This window comes from Colletotrichum paranaense (genome assembly GCF_030867605.1).
Source record: "Colletotrichum paranaense strain IMI 384185 chromosome Unknown Scaffold_2.1, whole genome shotgun sequence".
Lineage (NCBI taxonomy): Eukaryota > Fungi > Ascomycota > Sordariomycetes > Glomerellales > Glomerellaceae > Colletotrichum > Colletotrichum paranaense.
In genome coordinates, this window is record NW_026848960.1 from 3,593,203 (window position 1) to 3,611,469 (window position 18,267).

An 18,267-nucleotide genomic window follows, 5' to 3' on the forward strand; every position below is an offset into this window, starting at 1 on the left:
GAACTGAACAACTGTCAACGGCTTCGGTGCAACGTCAAACCTAGAGGCTAGAAGACCTTGGGCTTTGCGCTGGCCCAATCAAAACATAGTCTACCAGACAGTCTTGGCACTCTGCGTGGCACCGGTTCGGTTGTCCGCTGCGAGATCCAAGCAGCACGAACCCGGGGATGCTGTGTTGTGGTGCGCCAAATCCCCTGGTCTAGGCCGACGTCGCGAGCATTGCGATTATTCAACGACGTGATCAGACGGAAACATTCGGTGTAAGCTTCGCCACCACTGCACAACGGGTTGTGCCTCGGCCGTGTCTTCACTACTATCTGCCATCAGAAATCACGCTTCGGTGCCCGTGATGATAAAACAGGTACGGCTAAGTCGCCAGGCTGTCTCATTGACCCTCAAGACTATGTAGGTAGTGATTCCTGGTCGTGAGACGAACCGACAAGGGGCAACCCTTGAGATCAGCGGCAGTAGGAAAACCAAGCCATGAAAGTTCGCGGCCTCTTCTATTTCAGCCTCAAAGCTGGTCAGGCGGCAGCCATTATTCACTTAAACTCGACTACAGACCTCACTACCGCCACAGAGAAATAGCGTTTCTCGTCGCATGTTCCTGTTAGCGTGCGCCGAACGCGAATCCCACGATACTCTGTGTTCATCGCTCGATAAAGGACATGTCGAATCAGTACCTCTCTGCAACCTGCGATTGCCAGAGTTCTCACTTATTCGGCATCTTACAAAATACCATGACGCTCAGAAAGGGACAGAAGATCCAGGGGCATTGGGAGACTGCTGAAGAACGTCGGTAAAGATGGCATCTCGGACTAGCAGCCTGTCGAGCGCGCTATCGCCAATCTTATCCCTTTAATAGCTGTCGATCTACGCCATGCCATTCCGAGAACGACTGAGAAACGCCACATTTCTGGCTCGTTCAGCCAGGCGCGAAGCTTTCCATTCCACTCGTTTCGCCCTCGATAGCTGGCTGGGCGTCTTTCCTTTGAGAGAGTCGCCTCTTCCGCCTCCTCATCAGCGAGATGGTTTCCTCAACTCTTCTCATCACGGCAGCAGCTCCAACTGCATCGATTAGCCCATCATGCTCGGCTCGACATCTTTATCCCAGCTCATGAAGCTCGTGGGGCCGATGCTCCTTATTCTCTGGTCAGTATGGTACTTGGGAATATCACGGCAGCATGTACAGACAATCACCCGCAAGTTCCGCAATCAAAGGGAGCTATTTATCAAAGATTTCCTCGAGCACGAAGTTGACGGACGCTTCGACGGCGCGGCTATCCAAGGCCTGTGTGCCAGCAAGAAATGGACAAAGGGATTGATGATGGGCTGCGATGCAGCACCAGGAGGGATTGGTGAAGTGCGGAATGCCCACTTGCACTGCATTCGCTTTGCGATTGAGGCAGGAGGTAAGCATGTCCCTTGGATAGAATGCGGGTTTCTGGATGATAATTTCATACTAATCGATGCCAGCGGAGTTGATCCTACCCGAGATCATACCTCGTTCAGAAGACGACATCAAGAACATTAATGGACGGCCCGCCGTTCCTCTCGACTACTACTTCGACGCAGCCCACCTCAACCACGTTCTCCAGACGTATTGTCCTCAGATGAGAGTACACGGGTCGATGAACGACCTGTACGACGTGCCGGAAGTTTTCGAGGCCCTTCAGTTTAGTATCGCGGATACGAACAGCAACTGGGTCAACGGCACCGTCCTAGCCGAGCCCTCGGACTGGAACAAGCAATTCCACGACTTCATCAACGAGAAGTCACCCCCCGCGGAAAGGGTATACCCCTTCCGCACCCATCTCAAACATACCCTGTGGACGTGGCCGACGGCACGTGACAAAGCGCCCGTGGCCTCTTCGTTCGGACGCATGCTTCGCATCCGCCCGGATGCCCGGCGCCTCGCGGCCTCAGCGCTCTTCAGCCTCGAGTCCCGCTTCCAACTTAATCTCGACCCGCGGACGCGGTACCACCCGTCGAGCTTCGTGGGCGTTCATCTACGCACCGAAGAGGACGTCAACGAGAGGTTCCCGGACTACACGACGCAGGCAGCCAACTACCTGCACTACCTCTCCGAGTCGGAGTCGAGCGTCGCGTTCCTCGCCTCGGGCGCCACCGAGACCAACATCACGGCGTTTGTCAACCGTGCCGAGGACTTCAACGTCACGGTCGTCACCAAGACGGATATCTTAGACGACGAGGAGCAGGAGGCGCTGGAGGCGCTGACGTGGGACCAGCGTGGACTGGTCGACTACGAGATCATGCTGCGCGCCGGCATGGTGGCGGGCGTCAGCGCGAGCAGCTTCGCGTGGAACCTTGCGCTGCGGCGGTCGTACGCCTTTGGGCAGGGTCCCATTGGCGTGCCGCTTGAGCCTGGCGAGACGATTTCGTGGAAGGACGAGTATACCACGCTGTACGGACGGCACGAGAACGCGTACGCCATGAGGGCGACGGTATGGCCGTGAGGTATTGACGGACAAGGGAGGGGAAAGCATTAATGATAAGTGCGTTTTGGCGGGACGTGAAGGGGACCAATGGAAACGAGGATTTAAACAAACAATAAGGCGGCAGTTCGCGAATATCTAAACAAAGATGTCTGGACGCTTATGGGTAGTGGTGGTCTACGGGCGTTTCTGTCATTTACCCCATCTACAATGCAAGGGATATCATATCAGTCTCATGTCAGATGTCGTCTTGGGATGTGTGTGCACATGCCTACAAGCCCGCTACACTGTGATGTTCTTCGTCTCAAATCACGCCGTTGGTTCCTTCTCGCAGCCCGATATCATATGGTCCTTACAGCTCTTCATTAATATTCGGCGAACGACTGCTTTTGTAAGTTGTCAAGAGGTCGTTATTGTCAAGTTTGATCAATGGTTGGATGGCATCATTAGGTGTTCGTTCACCTGCATATCCGGCTTTAGTGTGGTGAGCTTCACCTACCCAGGCTTTTTTTTTTTTCCAACCCGACGTTGGCCGAGCCATCTCGATTTCCCGTCCGGTGCATCCAAACTGCAAACGACGAGTCGCTTCGGGTCCGGGTTTGAACCCCTCGTTTCGGTCAAATACTTGTCCTTCTCATGCCGATGATTGCATAGTACGGTAAGGATACATGTCGACTGCTAGATAGCATGAGCAGGGTCTGCTTGAAAAGGGAGAGGGAAATGACGGCTGCTAGAGTTCAGGTTGTCCAGGCAAACGTATTGACTTATTCAGTTCACTCATTGACTCGTGTGAAGGGACACGGCAATGTTTGTGTAACCATACTTGCCATGGTATGAAGCAGAGCAGACAAGCCGCCCCCGTGCCAATTATTCGCGAGGGACCCCGCCACGCTACCTCACATCACCTATTACCCCTCGTTCGATGTTCGTCAAGCGAGCCGTCAATGACTGACAGGTGAAAAAGACGGGCAAGGAAACGGCAGGCAAGCGGCGACCACGGCTGCTGACCCGCATGAAGCGATGCATCCAACTGCAGTAGAGGTGCGTCTCTCTTGCGTAGCCCAGTGCTCCAGACCCCCGTCATGACAGTCAAGGCAGTGGTAACCCCCGCCGTCACGCGACTACGTGACCCGCCTCACGCTTCTCGGCTCTAGGGCCAGGACCGTTCTAGATGTCTGAAATATCATGATGGGGGAGCACGAATTGGGCCATTAGTGAAAGAAAATATGATCCGGTTCCAGTTGCGTTGGTTGTTGGTTCGTATTTTGCGTAAACCTGGTTGAGGATATGTCGTGAGATGGATGAGGCAGGTGGGGGAGGGGGAGAAAGATGAGGGGTGAAGTCAAAATGGGACGAAATGGTTTCTACTACTGTGTATTAGTTGCGCAGCGTGCCCAGGGGGGTCTTCTCGCGGATGTAGGCTCAGCGTTGCTAGCTCCGTGTAGACCCAGAGCTTGGTATCCATCTCAAGGAGATCCATGGATCCTTGCGGGCTTTTTTTTTTTTTTTTTTTTTTTTTTTTGCTGCTTGCTTCTGTGAAGGCACAGAGTGAGTGAAGTTGCTTTCTGGATCGTCCCCTTGCGTTGCTCATCTTCACGTGGCCGCCTCAAACTAACGTAGCACTGTAAGTAGCTGTCGTGAGCTGCATGATACGGACCAGGTATGAATATTACGCATTACTACACAGTAGGTTAGTCTAGAGACACGGGCTGCGTCTTTTGGTCAGACTCGCAGCTGAGGTTTTCCAGGTTTCCGGGGCTCCAATTCCAAAACGCATGCCACTCACTCACCTCACTGAATGAGGGAGAGTGAGAGACGGGAAGTGAGAACAATGTGCCGCTGCCCATGGCAATAAATCCACACGCGCAACACGCTCCGTTTTCGTAAAGTACACATCGCTGCCTTCCCCGTCGTTCTCCCCCCTCACATGCGTCTCTCTCCTCTTCCAATCCTTTCTCTCACTCAGTCACTCTCACCTTCACTCTTATTACTCACTCATCCTCAGCTCACTCTCCCCGAATTCCAGCAGACTGACGACCTACCTTACCGTACGGACACACTGAACCACTCTCAGCTCTCTGTCTCTCCGTGTCTCGCCTTCCGTCACTCAGCCAGCCGTTCGCATCTTTCGGTACTTTTGCAAACTTACCTACCTGCTACATTATATAATCCTTCTCGCCCCGGCCCGGCACTCCTCTCTCTTCCCCCCACAGACAAGAACCGAGAAAAGAGCGTTCGAATCCTTTCAGATACATATTCTGTACTCCGTACACACACCTTTCGTACCGAGAAGAAAAAAGCAATAAAGGCAAATGTTGGTTGCCGACATCCGCGGAAATCCCTCTGCACAGCGCCTACTTTGAGCAAAGATACCACCCAACCATCCGCTCTCTTTCCTCTTACTCTACGTTACCTTACCTCACTCACTCTACCCTTTTCCGCCCCCAGCTCCCCTCCCCCTCCCCCTCCCCTCCGATCAAAAGACTATCGGCTTCGCGCCTCCCGCTGCCGGCCATGGCTACCAGCGCTGACATCATCACGCTTGACAACTTTGAGGAGCTGCTGCCAAGATGGGACCCCGCAGGCTCCAATCACCTATATGCGATTGTTGATATGGGCAGGTCAGTACCTAAGCTTTTTTGTTTCCCTCTTCGGTGCAACTATCCGCACAGATTCGTTTATGTCGAGAATTTCTTTTTCCTTCTGTTTCTGCCGGATCGCCCTCCAGGATTGCCTCGCCGATGAGCAAAATCTGGGGAAAGCCTGTCTTGTCTGTCTCTGCCTGTGCTTTTGAGCCTCAATTCTCAAGGAGCACACATCTCTTTCTCATTGACACACCATGGCGGCGGGCAACGTCAGCCGGACCACGTCTTTAGTTCCCGCTTCTCCTAAAAATAAATGCACCATGACAAGAACAAACCACCGGTCTCAATTACTGACCCGAGCCACCGGCCCCACCAAATAGCAACGGCATCCGCTTCTCCATCTCGGACCTCACTCCTCCCCAAACCCGCCTCCTCCGGCCCATCTACCGCGAACGCGCCGGCATCTCCCTCTTTGACGCCCTCAACTCCGCCTCCACCGCCGCCTCTGAGCCCCTCACCTTCCCCCCGGAAACAATCACCCAGGTCGCAAAGACCCTAGCCCGCTTCCGTCGCATCGCCGTCTCCTATGGCGTTCCGCCCGCCCACTTCTCCGTACTCGCCACGGAGGCCATGCGCCGCGCCGCAAACGCCCGCGACATGCTGACAGCCATCCGCGAGGCCGCCGACATTGGCGTCCATGTCTTGGCCCCCGAGGTCGAGACTCTCTTCGGCGCCGTCATGGGATCGCGGTCTGCCTTCGTCGACGTTGCCCGCGGCGGCCTGTTCCTTGACCTCGGCGGTGGCTCCGTGCAGATGACCTGGGTGGACACGCGGCTGCCAGACTACGAGGTCGCCGCCGCCAAGGCGGGTGAGAGCATGCCGTTCGGCGCCGCGAGGCTGATTCGCATCCTCGAGGGGCAGTCGGAGGAAGTACGCATCCAGGAGAAGCAGAAACTCAACGCGAGCATGCAGGGCGCCTTTGCAAAGTTGTGCGACAAGTTCCCCGCGCTCGCGCAAGCAAAGGCGGATCACGACGCTGCTCATTCCTCCTCCCCGTCCACCACCACGAACGGTAGCAACGTGGTACCCGGCGGCATCGACGCCTACCTCTGCGGCGGCGGCTTCCGTGGCTACGGCTGCATGCTCCAGCACAACGACCCGATCCAGCCGTACCCGATCCCCTCGGTGGGCACCTACACCGTCACGGGCGACTTCTTCAAGCAGACGGACAAGATGCGGCGCGTCAACCGCGAGCACGAGGGCAAGATCTACGGCATGTCGAAGCGCAGGCGGCAGCAGTTCCCCGCCATCATCGAGGTCGTCGAGGCCTTCATCCGCACGGTACCGCACCTGCGCACCGTCACCTTCTGCGGCGGCTCCAACCGCGACGGCGCGCTGCTGATGAAGCTGCCCAAGAGCGTGAGGGAGAGCAACCCGCTCGAGGCGCTCGCCGGCTTCCCCATCCAGGGCCACGAGGAGAGCGAAGGGGCGGGAAGCGGCGGGGACTTGGCTGTTGCGCAGGCGATCTTGAGGACTCTGTACGGCGCCGTGCCGAAGAATGTTGATGTATCGCGGACGCCGACGGTCTTCTCGCTGGGCCTGGGACCGCTTTTTGCGAGGCAGGTTTGGATTCACCAGGGCGAGGACGACGATGCGAATGCCTCGTATGCGCTTCACGAGGCTGTTACGCGTGACCCTAGCGCGCCTGGGCTGACGCACCTCGCGAGAGCGGTGCTGGGTCTGACGGTGTGCGCGCGGTGGGGATCGAATTTGGGCCCGATTGATGCGCAGCTGTACGGGAATCTGAGGGGCCTCGTCGCGGAAGCGAAGCTGGAGAGCGTGTTTTGGGCAGAGTATCTTGGTGCTGTGGCGGCTGTCATGGTTGATCTCGTGCCGGCGTGGCCTACCAGTGTCGAGGAGCTTGAGTCGACTTTGAGGTATGTGTGTTACGACCCCTCCTTCCTCGATATTGGAGCATGTCGAGAGCCATCGACTAATAAGTGGAACAATACTGACATTATCACATAGATTCGAAGCTACGCAGACGTCGGACCCCGAGAAAAAGAGGGCGAGCATCGATCTGACCGTCCACGTTGCACCCGGCGCGGCAGTCGGCATCGATCCTGCGGATGTCATGGGTCGGTTGGCGAATGTTGGCAAGAAGCGCAAGGACGGGACGAAGCCGGACAAGAAGGTTTCGGTCAAGATTGTGGAAATGAAGTAATAGTTAATAGTGTTGTTTGTCCGTTGTTTTGGGTTGTTTTTGACGAGTCGATGAATCTTATGAAAGATACCCCCCTCAACTTGGCCGTTGACTTCACCTCGCTCCTGGCAACTGATATCGCTCCCATTTAAGGCCTCGCTAATGGCACCGCAATGCTCACGTTGATGATATGATTTCTACTGGATGATATTCAGCCACCCATTCTAGGATATGTCATACGCAACGGGTGGTTCTTCCTATCGTAATTCCCGATTTCCTGCGAGCGCAGAGCCCCCACAGACTACAGATACCAATGAATTCGCTAGGTTTCCAAAGCCTATCTTGACCTCTGATTTCCTCTTTTTGAATGCCAGTACTATTGTACTTCCTTCTACGGTATATGTGTAACGACCGCGGCAGTAGTGGTCTAGTACGCCTGGCTGGCAGTAGCACGCAGTCAATTTAGCCAGTCAGCACAGCCGAGATAACCGCAGTCATAAAGAAAAGTGCCATAAAGTAAAGTGTTTTAGGTCGAGTTCTATGTTTCCTTCCTTTGAGCAACGTTCTAAGCGTTTGGAGCAGCTGTTCGTGAACTCGTTCCTTTGTCTCCAGTGATTCAGTGCACTTTTTAAAACCTCAACCCTCAACAGTCTCACTCAAGTCAAGGCTGGGTTGTTTCTGATAACATGTATTGGCGTTGAGCGTCTGTTCCCATTCACCAAAGTCGCTGGAAGAGATTTCTATCCCTTAAGAGCAGGCCTCATGGTTATCGCATAGCACGCTTCAATGATGCACGAATTTCTCTTCTCTCCACGACATCATCTTCAATGGTACACAACCCCTCTCTCAGGACGGAACTGCTCCGCCACCAAATCGAAACCAAACCTCACCCCAAAGCTTCAACAGAAAGACTACCCGAACCTCGCCCTTCACCGCCCACGGCGGCAGTACAGAGTAGACCAGTACATCCAAAACCAAGACCGAGGGCGGCGGCAGTCGTGCAGCCCGTACCGCCGTGGTGGATTGACGCAGACGGGGATGTGATCATGATAGACATACTGAACGTGGAAATGCGCAGTAGCTGGGTGTTTGACATGGACGGCGATGTCATAATGGGAGGATGCGGAGGGATGGGGTGGGAAGCGCGGCGACCGCCGCCCGTGCTGGTTCCGGTGCCGGTTGTGGTGGTGCCGGACAAGACGGGGAAGCCGAGGTGTCCACTTCCACCGCGACCCGCTCCGCGGCCGTATGCAGAGGTTCGGCACAGCCTTGCGATTCCATGCAACTGACGGCGAAGCGCCCTCCAACTCAACGGCGCGAAGGGGACCAATGAGCAGTGACAATAATATCTGAAATGAAGAACATGACTAGCAGTACCATTTCACCAGACCTGCTGCCTAGTAGGTACCGTACCTTGGATAGTTCCCCCCGCACTTTGGCAGAGCAACCAACTTTCCAGTCTTCACACATCTCGCGAGAAGCAGATGGTTTGGACATCATGACGGATCCAGGCCTGCCCTCTCTATCAGAGGTTCAGGATGCTATGCATCACCTAGGTAATATAAATTAAACCCTTTTCTACATAGGACATTGGCTAACTTTGTGCTTAACCTATAGACAAAAACGGCCCAGGTGCGCGCCCGCTCTTCCAGGACCCAGCAAGACAAATACGATTGTTCACCCTCTGGCCAGGGACACAAGAGAGTCCGATCCAAGGGGTATTCAGTGTGGCTACTCTCGACGACGGACCTGATTATCTGTGTATATCATACGTTTGGGGCGATGCCTCGGACACCAAAAACATCGCAGTGGACGGGAAAGACTTCAAAATCACGACATCGCTGTTCTCGGTCCTGCGGCGCATCAGGTCTGAGCAAGAATACCTCACTGTGTGGGCCGATGCGTTATGCATCAATCAGGACGATCACGAGGAGAAGCGGGTGCAAGTCGACATGATGTTCGATATCTACAGCAAATGCAATAATTGCTTTCTCTGGTTGGGTGAGGTTGACCTCCTCGACGGGGAACTGAGCTTAGACATTGCTCGCTACGGCTTGAACTACATCGAATTCTTCGACGATACAGACTTGGAAAGAGAAGACAACGGCTTTTCGACGGCTGAAGGGTTGATGAAGATTGATCTCACCTTTCGAAGCCTGGTCAAATGTCAGTGGTGGCGGCGAATATGGACAGTCCAAGAGTGCGTCGCTCCTCACACGGCAATGTTTCTCTGGGGCCCCCTCACGATCTCTCGGTCGTCTCTGATAAAGTTCCGTGAAAACTTTTGGAACGTGAAACCAGCAGGATGTGAATGGGCAACTTACAGTTACAAGGGTAATTCCGAGGCAATGTTCACGGTATTGTCAACAGCACAACCACTCTCGATGTCGAGAACACTAGTCAAATCAGGGCCACAGACAACGATGAGTGGTGTAGCTAGTCTTAGCTTCCTTTGGATGACCTGCGACCACCAAGCTTTAGACCCACGCGACAAGATCTTCGCTCTACTACCGTTCATTACAGCAGCGTTAACGAACACGAATTCAAGCAACTACAATATCGACTGCGTTGAGGTATACAGCCGCGTCACGGTGGATCTTATCCAATCTTGTCGGTCATTACTCCCACTCATGGGACGCCGGCAGAGCGAGATGCCGTTGGAAGGACCATCTTGGGTTCTGGATTGGCGTCGCCAACAGGCGGCACAACACAGAGAGCCACTTCCATTTATCCGGACTCTCGGCTTCAGCTCCGAATTCAATGCCTCACGCGGCATTCCTGAACTACACTATAAAGACCTCGTTTCGAGCGACGGGCGGCGCCTCAGACTACGTGGATATTTCGTCGGTACGATTGTGAGAACAATCATGTCACCAGCCGAAGTCTCCTCGGGCCCTCGCCACCGCTTTGATTATTCTTACACCCTCCGAAATCTCATCAAGACATGGAAACGGCACGTGGAAGAAGATGCTTTCAGTGAGTTCCGAAGGCTGGATAGGCCATTGTTTACAAAGGAAGCCATCGCAGAGTTTTCTGAGATGTGGAATGACATGGAGAAAGCTAGGGAGTGTCTGCTCGATTTTTCAGCGCCCGAAGAGTTTGGCATGAAGAAGAAAGTAATGATGCTACTAATGTGGCTGCAATCCAGAGTCATGAACATCTTTCTCACGTGTGGAGGTCGCTTTGGCGTCGGAACACACGACACGAAAGAGGGAGACGAGGTCTGGATCCTCTGCTCAGGATTTATGCCGCTCGTTTTACGACCAATCAAAAATAACAGTGAGCAGGGGAATAACAATGGCGACGTTGACGATTCAGCCACCTTCGCTCTATCAGGGAGGTATGACAGATATCATCTAGTGAGTGAATGCTACGTGCAGGGGGTAATGCATGGCGAGCTCTCAATCGGATCAAATCACTGTTTACGGACTATCGACTTATGTTAAGCTGATGTTGTCACTTTACTAAACTCGCGAGAGTTGGGATCGTTCATAACTGTACCTCAGTCTATTTCATCAAATCTAGTGTTTTTCTCATAGGGAGAGCGGGACTCTTACATAGCACGTGTTTCTCGAGGTGCCACAGATATCAATACACGTACTAAAAAATGTTAGTGAAGGCTCAGGTTCAACAAAGGGATGCCAACGAACCTTGAAGTACTTGTTCTGCAAGTCTGTCTCGTCCAGGAGCCCACGCTCATAAGCCTGCTGCTCATTCTCCTCCGACGTCGCGTGTTCCGCCCTCCTAGACCGATTTCTAACCCACAACAGACACCAGAGGCCACACAGGCATGCGATCTGCATACCAACGCAGAAGATCATCATCGCGACGCCCAGGGGGTACCGCGGCGCCTGCTCTGCCTTGAAGAAGAAGGGGCCGACAAAGTTCCCGAGACAGTACCCGATCAGAAGCATTGCGTTTGTTGTTATCTTCTTGGTGTGGCCCGCGGTGTTGGCCGTGGCGACAGACATGGACAGCGTCCAGGTCGCCGTGTAGGCGAAGGAGATCCAGAGACAGGCGAGGCGGCCATAGGGGTTGGATTGATCAATGAGCCAGAGGCCGAGGATACCAGCAAGGAAGGGGGCGAGACAGGTAAGCATGATGGCTATGCGAGCGTTTGGGTAGTAGGAAGCGAAGAAGCTGCGTTACGTTAGCTGGGAAACAGGAAGCTGAAGATTTACGGCTTGCTCACCATGCCAGGGGACACAGAATGAGCTGGACCGCTCCCGAAGGCATCTGGACGAGAGTAGTCTGAAGCGTCGAGAAGCCCATGCCCCTGATTACAAGACCTTGGAACTATCGTTGTGTCAGTTTACAGTCTCCAAGGTAATATCTGACCACAACTCACCGTCGTCAATCCGCCATTGGGAGTGTTACTCGCCACAGCAAACAAAAACAGAAGCCATGTCTTCAAGTCCATCATGGCCTCCCTGAACTGGGGCCACTTGAACTTCTTGTTCTCGACTCCCGTACCGTTCGCCTTGACGCGACTAATAACCATCGCTTTCTCCTTCTCTGATAGAAACTTCGTCGTCAATGGCGAGCCAGGAAGAAAGATGAGCATGAGAATCCCCCACGCCACCGTAATGGCGCCCCAAAACAGAAACAGAATCCGCCAGCTCGCGATAGACCCTTGCACATGCCCAATTCCGAACGTCACGATACCGGCCGTGATGTACCCCAGACCCGCAGATCCGATCCAGATGCCCATACGAACAGGTTGCTCCTTTCTCGAATAGTACATAGAGAAAAGCAACATCGTACCCGGGTTGATCGAAGCCTCGAACGCACCCAGAAATGTCCGCGTCGCCGCAAGCCCAGCAAAATTATGCGACGCGGCGTGGCACATGAGCACGGCGCCCCACAACACCACGGTGGCCGACATGAAGGTGTTTATGGGCAGTTTCTGCAGCAGCACGTTTGTAGGGAACTCCCAGAAGAGGTAGCCCAGGTACAGCAGCGCGCCGGCCCAGGAGAACTCGGAACCGGTGAGACCAATGTCCTCGCGGATGCCAAAGACGGCGGCGTAGCTCAGTGTCGTGCGGTCGATGGACTGCAGGGCGTAGGTGATGCAAAGGAGCGGCATGAGGCGAAAGTCGAGGCGTCGGAGGAGCGCGGAGCTCTCTTCCGGGTCGATTACTTCACCTTCGGCTGCGTCGAGGAGGTCGAGGGGCTTTGTTGGCTCGGAGGCCATGAGCTCCTCTTTGGGAGTCATTTCCGTCTTCATGATTCGCTGAGTCGGATCTTGGGAGAGAGATGAGAGGGTGTTTCGGCCGCTGCACTGCAGGTCGCCAGACTGCATCTACATCTAAAGAACATCTAGCTATATAGGATCATCGGCGACGTGAGTGCCGGATCTACAAACATGTTGTTAATGATTCGGTATGCCTCCGAGACGCAGCAGATAAGAGCCTGTGGCACCACTGGGGCGGGGTTACTGGTGTGAGACGACGGCGGGTGTAAGTGACGTGTCGACGACTTGATTCCACAGAGTTTATGACTAGACGACGTGAGATTGGGACGCGGTTGACCAGCCGTGTACATGAGCACTGTTGATGGTTCGATCTGTAGGAGAGCTCCGTATAGAAACTCTCTGTCCAGGGCGAGTACAGAATGGGGTGTTGTCGTTTGCGTTGACGAATAGGATGCCGAGCACTGGGCAGCGAGGCTTCACTATGGAACCGGGTTGCTTGAGATGGTCCAGATGGCCGGTGTAATGGGCCCGATGTTGTCGATGGGGATTGGGTGAAGCGAATGTTCAAGTCGTGGGTTTAACGAGAGAATAGTAGTTGGTGAGAAAGAACGGAAGGGGGTTGAGGGAAGAGGTGTAGATGTAAGTAGAGGAGACGAAGGACGAAACCTGGGAACCAAACGAATAAAGTATGGTAGGCGGTCGTGGTCGCGTTTTTGTGTGCGGTGCGTTGCGGTGCCTGGGTTGGGGGTTAGATGGCATTCCCTGTCGGGGGGAGGGGTGTGGGTGAGGGTAGAGTCCAGCGTCGCGTGGGCAAACGGCAGACCGAGCGAGTTTATTCGTACTTTACGCACACACCTCGGCCGGTGGATTCTTCTTCTTTTTTTTTTTCGTCCCTTTCCTTTGGTCTCTGGGTCTCTGCTCCGTACCCAGACTCAAGTATCGAGTGAAGGAAGGATGGCAGTGACAAGGATGTGGGAGGGATGCCGTGGTGGAGCGCTCGGAACGAAACACTGGCAGCTACCCTTGTCCGTGCCGGGGGCGTGCGCTCCTGGGACACTGAACAGAGTCCGGGTCTGGTGTGGTCTGGGATCCTGACTGGAGACCTGGGAGTCTGGGACCAGGACTGGGAGCCCGCGGCGGCAGGGGAGTGAGGCCCGCGGTGACGAGATGATTCGGGATCTGTGATGTGCTGATGCTGCTGCTGCCGTGCCGTGTCAATGTGTGTTCAGCGCGTGCGTTCCCATGTGCTGGACCGTAGAATTGCACTGGTGATAGACAAAGTACCAATACTGCACGACACGAGCAGGTGAGATGCAGGGCTCTGTCGTCCCATTCATCAGTTGCCGCTGCCGCTGTATGTACGTGTCTGTTCTGCCAGTGCACAGAGCCAGTCAGAGAATTAGATCTTGACCGGACGATGCGACGGCTATGTATGTGCTCTCTGACCTCGTCGTTTGTTGTGTTGCTTGTACTTGTGGCACCTCGGCAAAAGTCGTACTGCCTGTGGCAATCAAACTCGACTTTCCAATCGACCACTTTGATTCGATTGTGTCTCCATGTTGTGCCAGCTAGACTCGATAATTTCTCCCCGTAGACTCTCGTAGGTAGCCGTAGGCGAAAGAATCTTGGGCCGAGAGGCTCTGGCTACCTTAGTTTCCGATGGTAGCATGAGATGGCGAGGGCTGACACTGGAGCTGCGGGGGATTATTGGCCGCGCCGTCCCCGATTAGATAAAAAAGACAAGCCACAAGCGCGATATAAAACATGGGAAAAACGAAGGTCCAGAGACAATGGCGTGAGGAAAGGGAGGGGGAACCATCCGTCATCCCACCCGGCGGCTTCTGGAAGAAGAAACAAGAGGGGACGCATCGTCAGCCACAGTAGGATTGCCCCAAAAAAAAGAAAACTCTCGACGCGCAATGGCTGACTGGCAGAGGGCATATGTCGAGGCAGTAGCAGTCTACCTAGCAGACCAGTCTCGAAATGCGTGGTTTTTGGCATCTCGTCTTCTTTGCCAAGCGCCGTCACTCATCTCCTTTCTGATATAGGTCGCTGTCCCCGATAAGCCCAGAGTTGGAGCGTGAGCCGTCTTTTCCCTGGTTATCCCTGGTCCGTGTTGTTCTTAACCAGCACGGCTAATGTCGCTTTTGCTCCAGCTCCGGCGCAATCGACGATGCTCGTCTTGCCTTTCCCATCATTGATTGACACGATCTGGGTCTATCCAGGCTGCCAGGAACAATCGCAAGTGAGGTTCCCACTCGGCGAGTGCCTCGCACCATGGTTTGCGAAATGACGGCGCTGAAAAAGACCCCGTGGTTGATCAAGTGAGGCTCTGGGCCGTGCTAGTTTTGTTTACATCGTGTCGCTTTCGGCATGGTCGCAGCGACGTGTCGAGATGGGCACTAGATGCTCACTAGATGGCGACGACGGCGCAGGGTAAGGCTGGACTCGAGAGCTGCGGTCGCATCGTATGTGAGGGGGTTGTGCAGGTACAATCTCCGGTCCTCTTTGCTATCGCCCGAAGCTGCCAATTGAAGGTGCTCCCTTGCATCCGTGAATCAACACAACGAGCTATCAATCGTTCCGTCAAATCCGTTCTGGCCAGTAGGTGTCCTGGCGCGAGCTACGGCACTTCTGCCCCTCAATGGGCCATGGCGCTGTGCCTCTTCTTCTATCCCAAAGCAGAAGGCCATGATCGACGAGGCTAGCGATGAGATGCGTGGCGTCTCCTTGGACTGGTTGTTTGTTTTTGGGTGAGACACGCGAATCCCTGTCGGTTGGTTGCGAGCAGAGGGAGACAGAATCGCTCTTCCGACCCAAGACAAGCTGACACTTTTCCCTCGTGGACAAGTGGCCGTCATGCGCAGTCGGCGATAGCTTCAAGACACTTGCGACGTCGGACGGGGTTCAAACTTTGGTTGCTCGACTGCTGAGTCGCCGAGTATCAACAAAGTGAGGGTAACTCTTAGCTAGAGGTAGTGAGCCCACCCACCCGTTGGCATGGCAATTGACTGGTGCCAGGAGAAAGCGGAGGCAAAAAGCCAGTGCTCTCATGTTTCGACAGAGGGGTGTTCCCTCTTGAGTGTCTCTCTGCCTCCGCACCTTACGTAGACTAAGGTAGGTACAGAATAGCGGCTTCCGGCTGCCTTCAGTGGAGAGCTGGCGGCGTACCTGAGGGGGCGAAGAGGGGCGAGAAGGGGTCTAGAGAGAGACCTGAGGGGTCTTGCTTTGACCAACAGGCGACGGAGAGAACTCGGTCGCATGGGTGGTCCATGTTCTGCAGAGGGGAAGTTTGCATAATAAAAGGGCGGTTGTGCCGTTTCCCCGGTGCGCTACCTATGGCTTTGACCTTGTGCAGACGGTCAGATAAACATTGGTAGCTGGAGCTGGAGCTGGAGCTGGAGCTGTCTCCGCCAAATGGTCTTCTCTGGTTGAAGAGTCCTACGGAAGATTGGGACACTCTACGGAGTATCAGGCTCCCAGCCCAGTTGCCAGTGACGCAGAGCGCATCTAGATTCCGAACCTGGCCGAACTGACTCGGCCCCCAAAGAGGGCCAGCCCGGCTGCCCGAGTTGGTAAAAGAGATTTTCGAGATTTTCTGGGGAGACGCTATTTAGTTTTGTCGTTGGAATGTAACTGTCTAACCTCCATCGGGACACCAACGGCTTGACAACGACTCGCCAAAAAACGAGAAGAAGAACCAGGTTTAGCAATGGCAGAGACAGGGAAGGCGATCTATCGACGAAGAGTTTTCCATGGGTGCAAAAAGCGTAAAATGATACAATATCAGAGGTACCTTGGGTACATGAAGATGTGCAGCAAGGCACCAGGGATGGAAGTACCTCGAGATTTTCCTGCCGCCTTAATTCCCGACGGACCCAAATGACTGGGCAGGAGCCCGGGGGTGTCTGGCTGTCTGCTCCTGCTGCTTCTCGCGAGTGGCCAGGGACCTGTCTCAAATTTTCTATTCTCGGCTCCTGCTGGAGTTGGGAAATCTCGGAGGACGAAAATGACGCACGCCTGCCATTAATGGGATGCCTCCCCGCTCAGCGCTGTCACCTGTGGGAGTCTGTCTACACAGTACCATAGCTTGGGAGAGTGTCTCGAGTGCGAATAAGGAGAACGTTGCCAGGTCAGATGCTGATACCGAAAAGGACGAGGCCAATGCGAGGCAAGCCAAGTGTATAGTGCACTCCGTGTATATCAATGCTCAACCTCTTCTCGGCGCAATGGAATCCATTCTCCATCCAAAGGTCCAAAAGGAGCAAGGAGGGCTCTAATGAAGGGACGAAAAAGACCTTGAAACAATGGCAGATGCTACAGTGCCATACTCCGTACCTACCTTACCTGACCTGACCTCAAGGTATCTCCTTAGCCATGCCGCGAGGGGTACGGAGTACGTAGCGCATGTCTCTGCCTGAGGGCCACACGACTACCTTACCTTGCCTACTCCTGCCAACCACAGTCAACCTACCAGATAACGGAGTACCGACCTGCAGATGTACGGACTATAGACTGCCTGAGGTATGAATGTACCTCACACAAGATGTTCACAAGGAAAGACCTTCCAGGCTCCTTCCAACGTCTTTTCTGACTCCAAGGCGTCCCTGCCTTCCCGGCCAAGTTCCCGCACACACCTCATGCCAGCCGTGGGCCCCAGCTCCCTTCCCGCTGTTACCAACCCGCTGCCTTGATTCGACGACTTTTCATCTCCTCCTCTCCACCAAATTTCGCCCCATGTTGTCCTTAGTCCTGAATGACTCCTGGGTCTTGACTTGTGAAGCCTTGGGCCATGGTCCACCACGGCTTCCACTCCTTGACTCCGTGTCTCTCCACATGGCCACACTTTTCCACGACACTGCCCTGGCCGAGAATGGGCCTCGCTGTCCCAGCCAGGCACAGGCTGCAGCAGGCTTGCAAATTGCGTTTTCCCCGGCAAGCGAGAGGACGGCACGACAGGGCACGGCACGACAGGGCAGGGCACGACAGGGCAGGGCACGACATTGACAAGGCTCAACGAGGCCTGACACGAGCGACAAGGCCGGAGGACCGCCAGGATCCAACGTGCTCGACGGGGCCTGCGGGAATTAGATCCACGGCCAGAAGCCTGGAACTCCTTGGGCCTTGGAACAAGTGGAAGAAGCGGCGCCGATGACGAAAGAACGCATCTGAGATTCATCTCGGAAAATGAATCTACGGAGTCACTGAGTATACTGCAGTAAGGAGTACATACCTACAGGCTACTCATGTGAGGACGGCGCACGGCATGGAGCACTGCGTACGGAGTACTGTCTGCAGACTTATTGCAGTGCTGATCAATCCCCGGCCGCCAGCGGCAGCCAGCCTGTTGGGCGCACGCCGGCGCTCTTTTGGGGGCTGACGGCGCATTTCCACATCTTCTATTCCTGCTTCCTTTTTCTCCGACGCTTTCCAATCAGAGACGCCCAGCCCATGCCTCCCCCGCTGCTCGTCATCTCTCACGTCGATGGGAGATGGATTAGAGATGAGACAGGCCCTGTGGTTGGCATGTTGGTGCATCGCCATTGGGCCGCCGGCCGGCATTAGTGAGTCTCTGTCTCTCGTCTAATTCTGCTCCAGCCCCGTACGAATACCTAGATACAAACAAAGGGTGCTCTTGCGATGGAGGGTCGGAAGATGGCCATTGACTGACACACAATGTGCCCAGTGTCTCTTGAGCTCAACGTCTCCGTCCTACGCCCGCACAGAGTTTGTGCCCTGCGTCGGCCTTGCTGCGAATGCAGAGTTCTCGTCAACGATACGTACCGGATGTACCTGACCCTAGTCCCGATGTGCTGCGATGCGATGCTG

At 54.6% G+C, this 18,267-nt stretch overlaps 5 protein-coding genes across 5 annotated transcripts; 3 read left to right on the plus strand and 2 right to left on the minus strand.

Annotated features, from left to right (window-relative positions):
• Nucleotides 1-1,087: 1,087 nt before the first annotated feature.
• On the plus strand, nucleotides 1,088-2,477 carry CPAR01_03111 (uncharacterized protein; the record flags this gene model as incomplete). Its single annotated transcript, XM_060487398.1, has 2 exons — nucleotides 1,088-1,412; nucleotides 1,477-2,477. The coding sequence occupies 2 exons, from the start codon at nucleotides 1,088-1,090 to the stop codon at nucleotides 2,475-2,477; spliced, it is 1,326 nt and encodes a 441-aa protein (XP_060354726.1).
• Nucleotides 2,478-4,970: 2,493 nt separating this feature from the next.
• On the plus strand, nucleotides 4,971-7,265 carry CPAR01_03112 (Ppx/GppA phosphatase; the record flags this gene model as incomplete). Its single annotated transcript, XM_060487399.1, has 3 exons — nucleotides 4,971-5,077; nucleotides 5,422-6,978; nucleotides 7,070-7,265. The coding sequence occupies 3 exons, from the start codon at nucleotides 4,971-4,973 to the stop codon at nucleotides 7,263-7,265; spliced, it is 1,860 nt and encodes a 619-aa protein (XP_060354727.1).
• Nucleotides 7,266-8,742: 1,477 nt separating this feature from the next.
• CPAR01_03113 (uncharacterized protein) lies at nucleotides 8,743-10,631 on the plus strand (the record flags this gene model as incomplete). Its single annotated transcript, XM_060487400.1, has 3 exons — nucleotides 8,743-8,800; nucleotides 8,862-10,584; nucleotides 10,625-10,631. The coding sequence occupies 3 exons, from the start codon at nucleotides 8,743-8,745 to the stop codon at nucleotides 10,629-10,631; spliced, it is 1,788 nt and encodes a 595-aa protein (XP_060354728.1).
• Nucleotides 10,632-10,832: 201 nt separating this feature from the next.
• Nucleotides 10,833-12,471, minus strand: CPAR01_03114 (major facilitator superfamily transporter; the record flags this gene model as incomplete). Its single annotated transcript, XM_060487401.1, has 4 exons — nucleotides 10,833-10,844; nucleotides 10,895-11,384; nucleotides 11,437-11,540; nucleotides 11,593-12,471. 4 exons carry the CDS (start codon nucleotides 12,469-12,471, stop codon nucleotides 10,833-10,835), a joined length of 1,485 nt encoding a protein of 494 aa, XP_060354729.1.
• Nucleotides 12,472-13,652: 1,181 nt separating this feature from the next.
• On the minus strand, nucleotides 13,653-13,775 carry CPAR01_03115 (uncharacterized protein; the record flags this gene model as incomplete). Its single annotated transcript, XM_060487402.1, has 1 exon — nucleotides 13,653-13,775. The coding sequence occupies one exon, from the start codon at nucleotides 13,773-13,775 to the stop codon at nucleotides 13,653-13,655; it is 123 nt and encodes a 40-aa protein (XP_060354730.1).
• Between the last annotated feature and the right edge of the window lie 4,492 nt (nucleotides 13,776-18,267).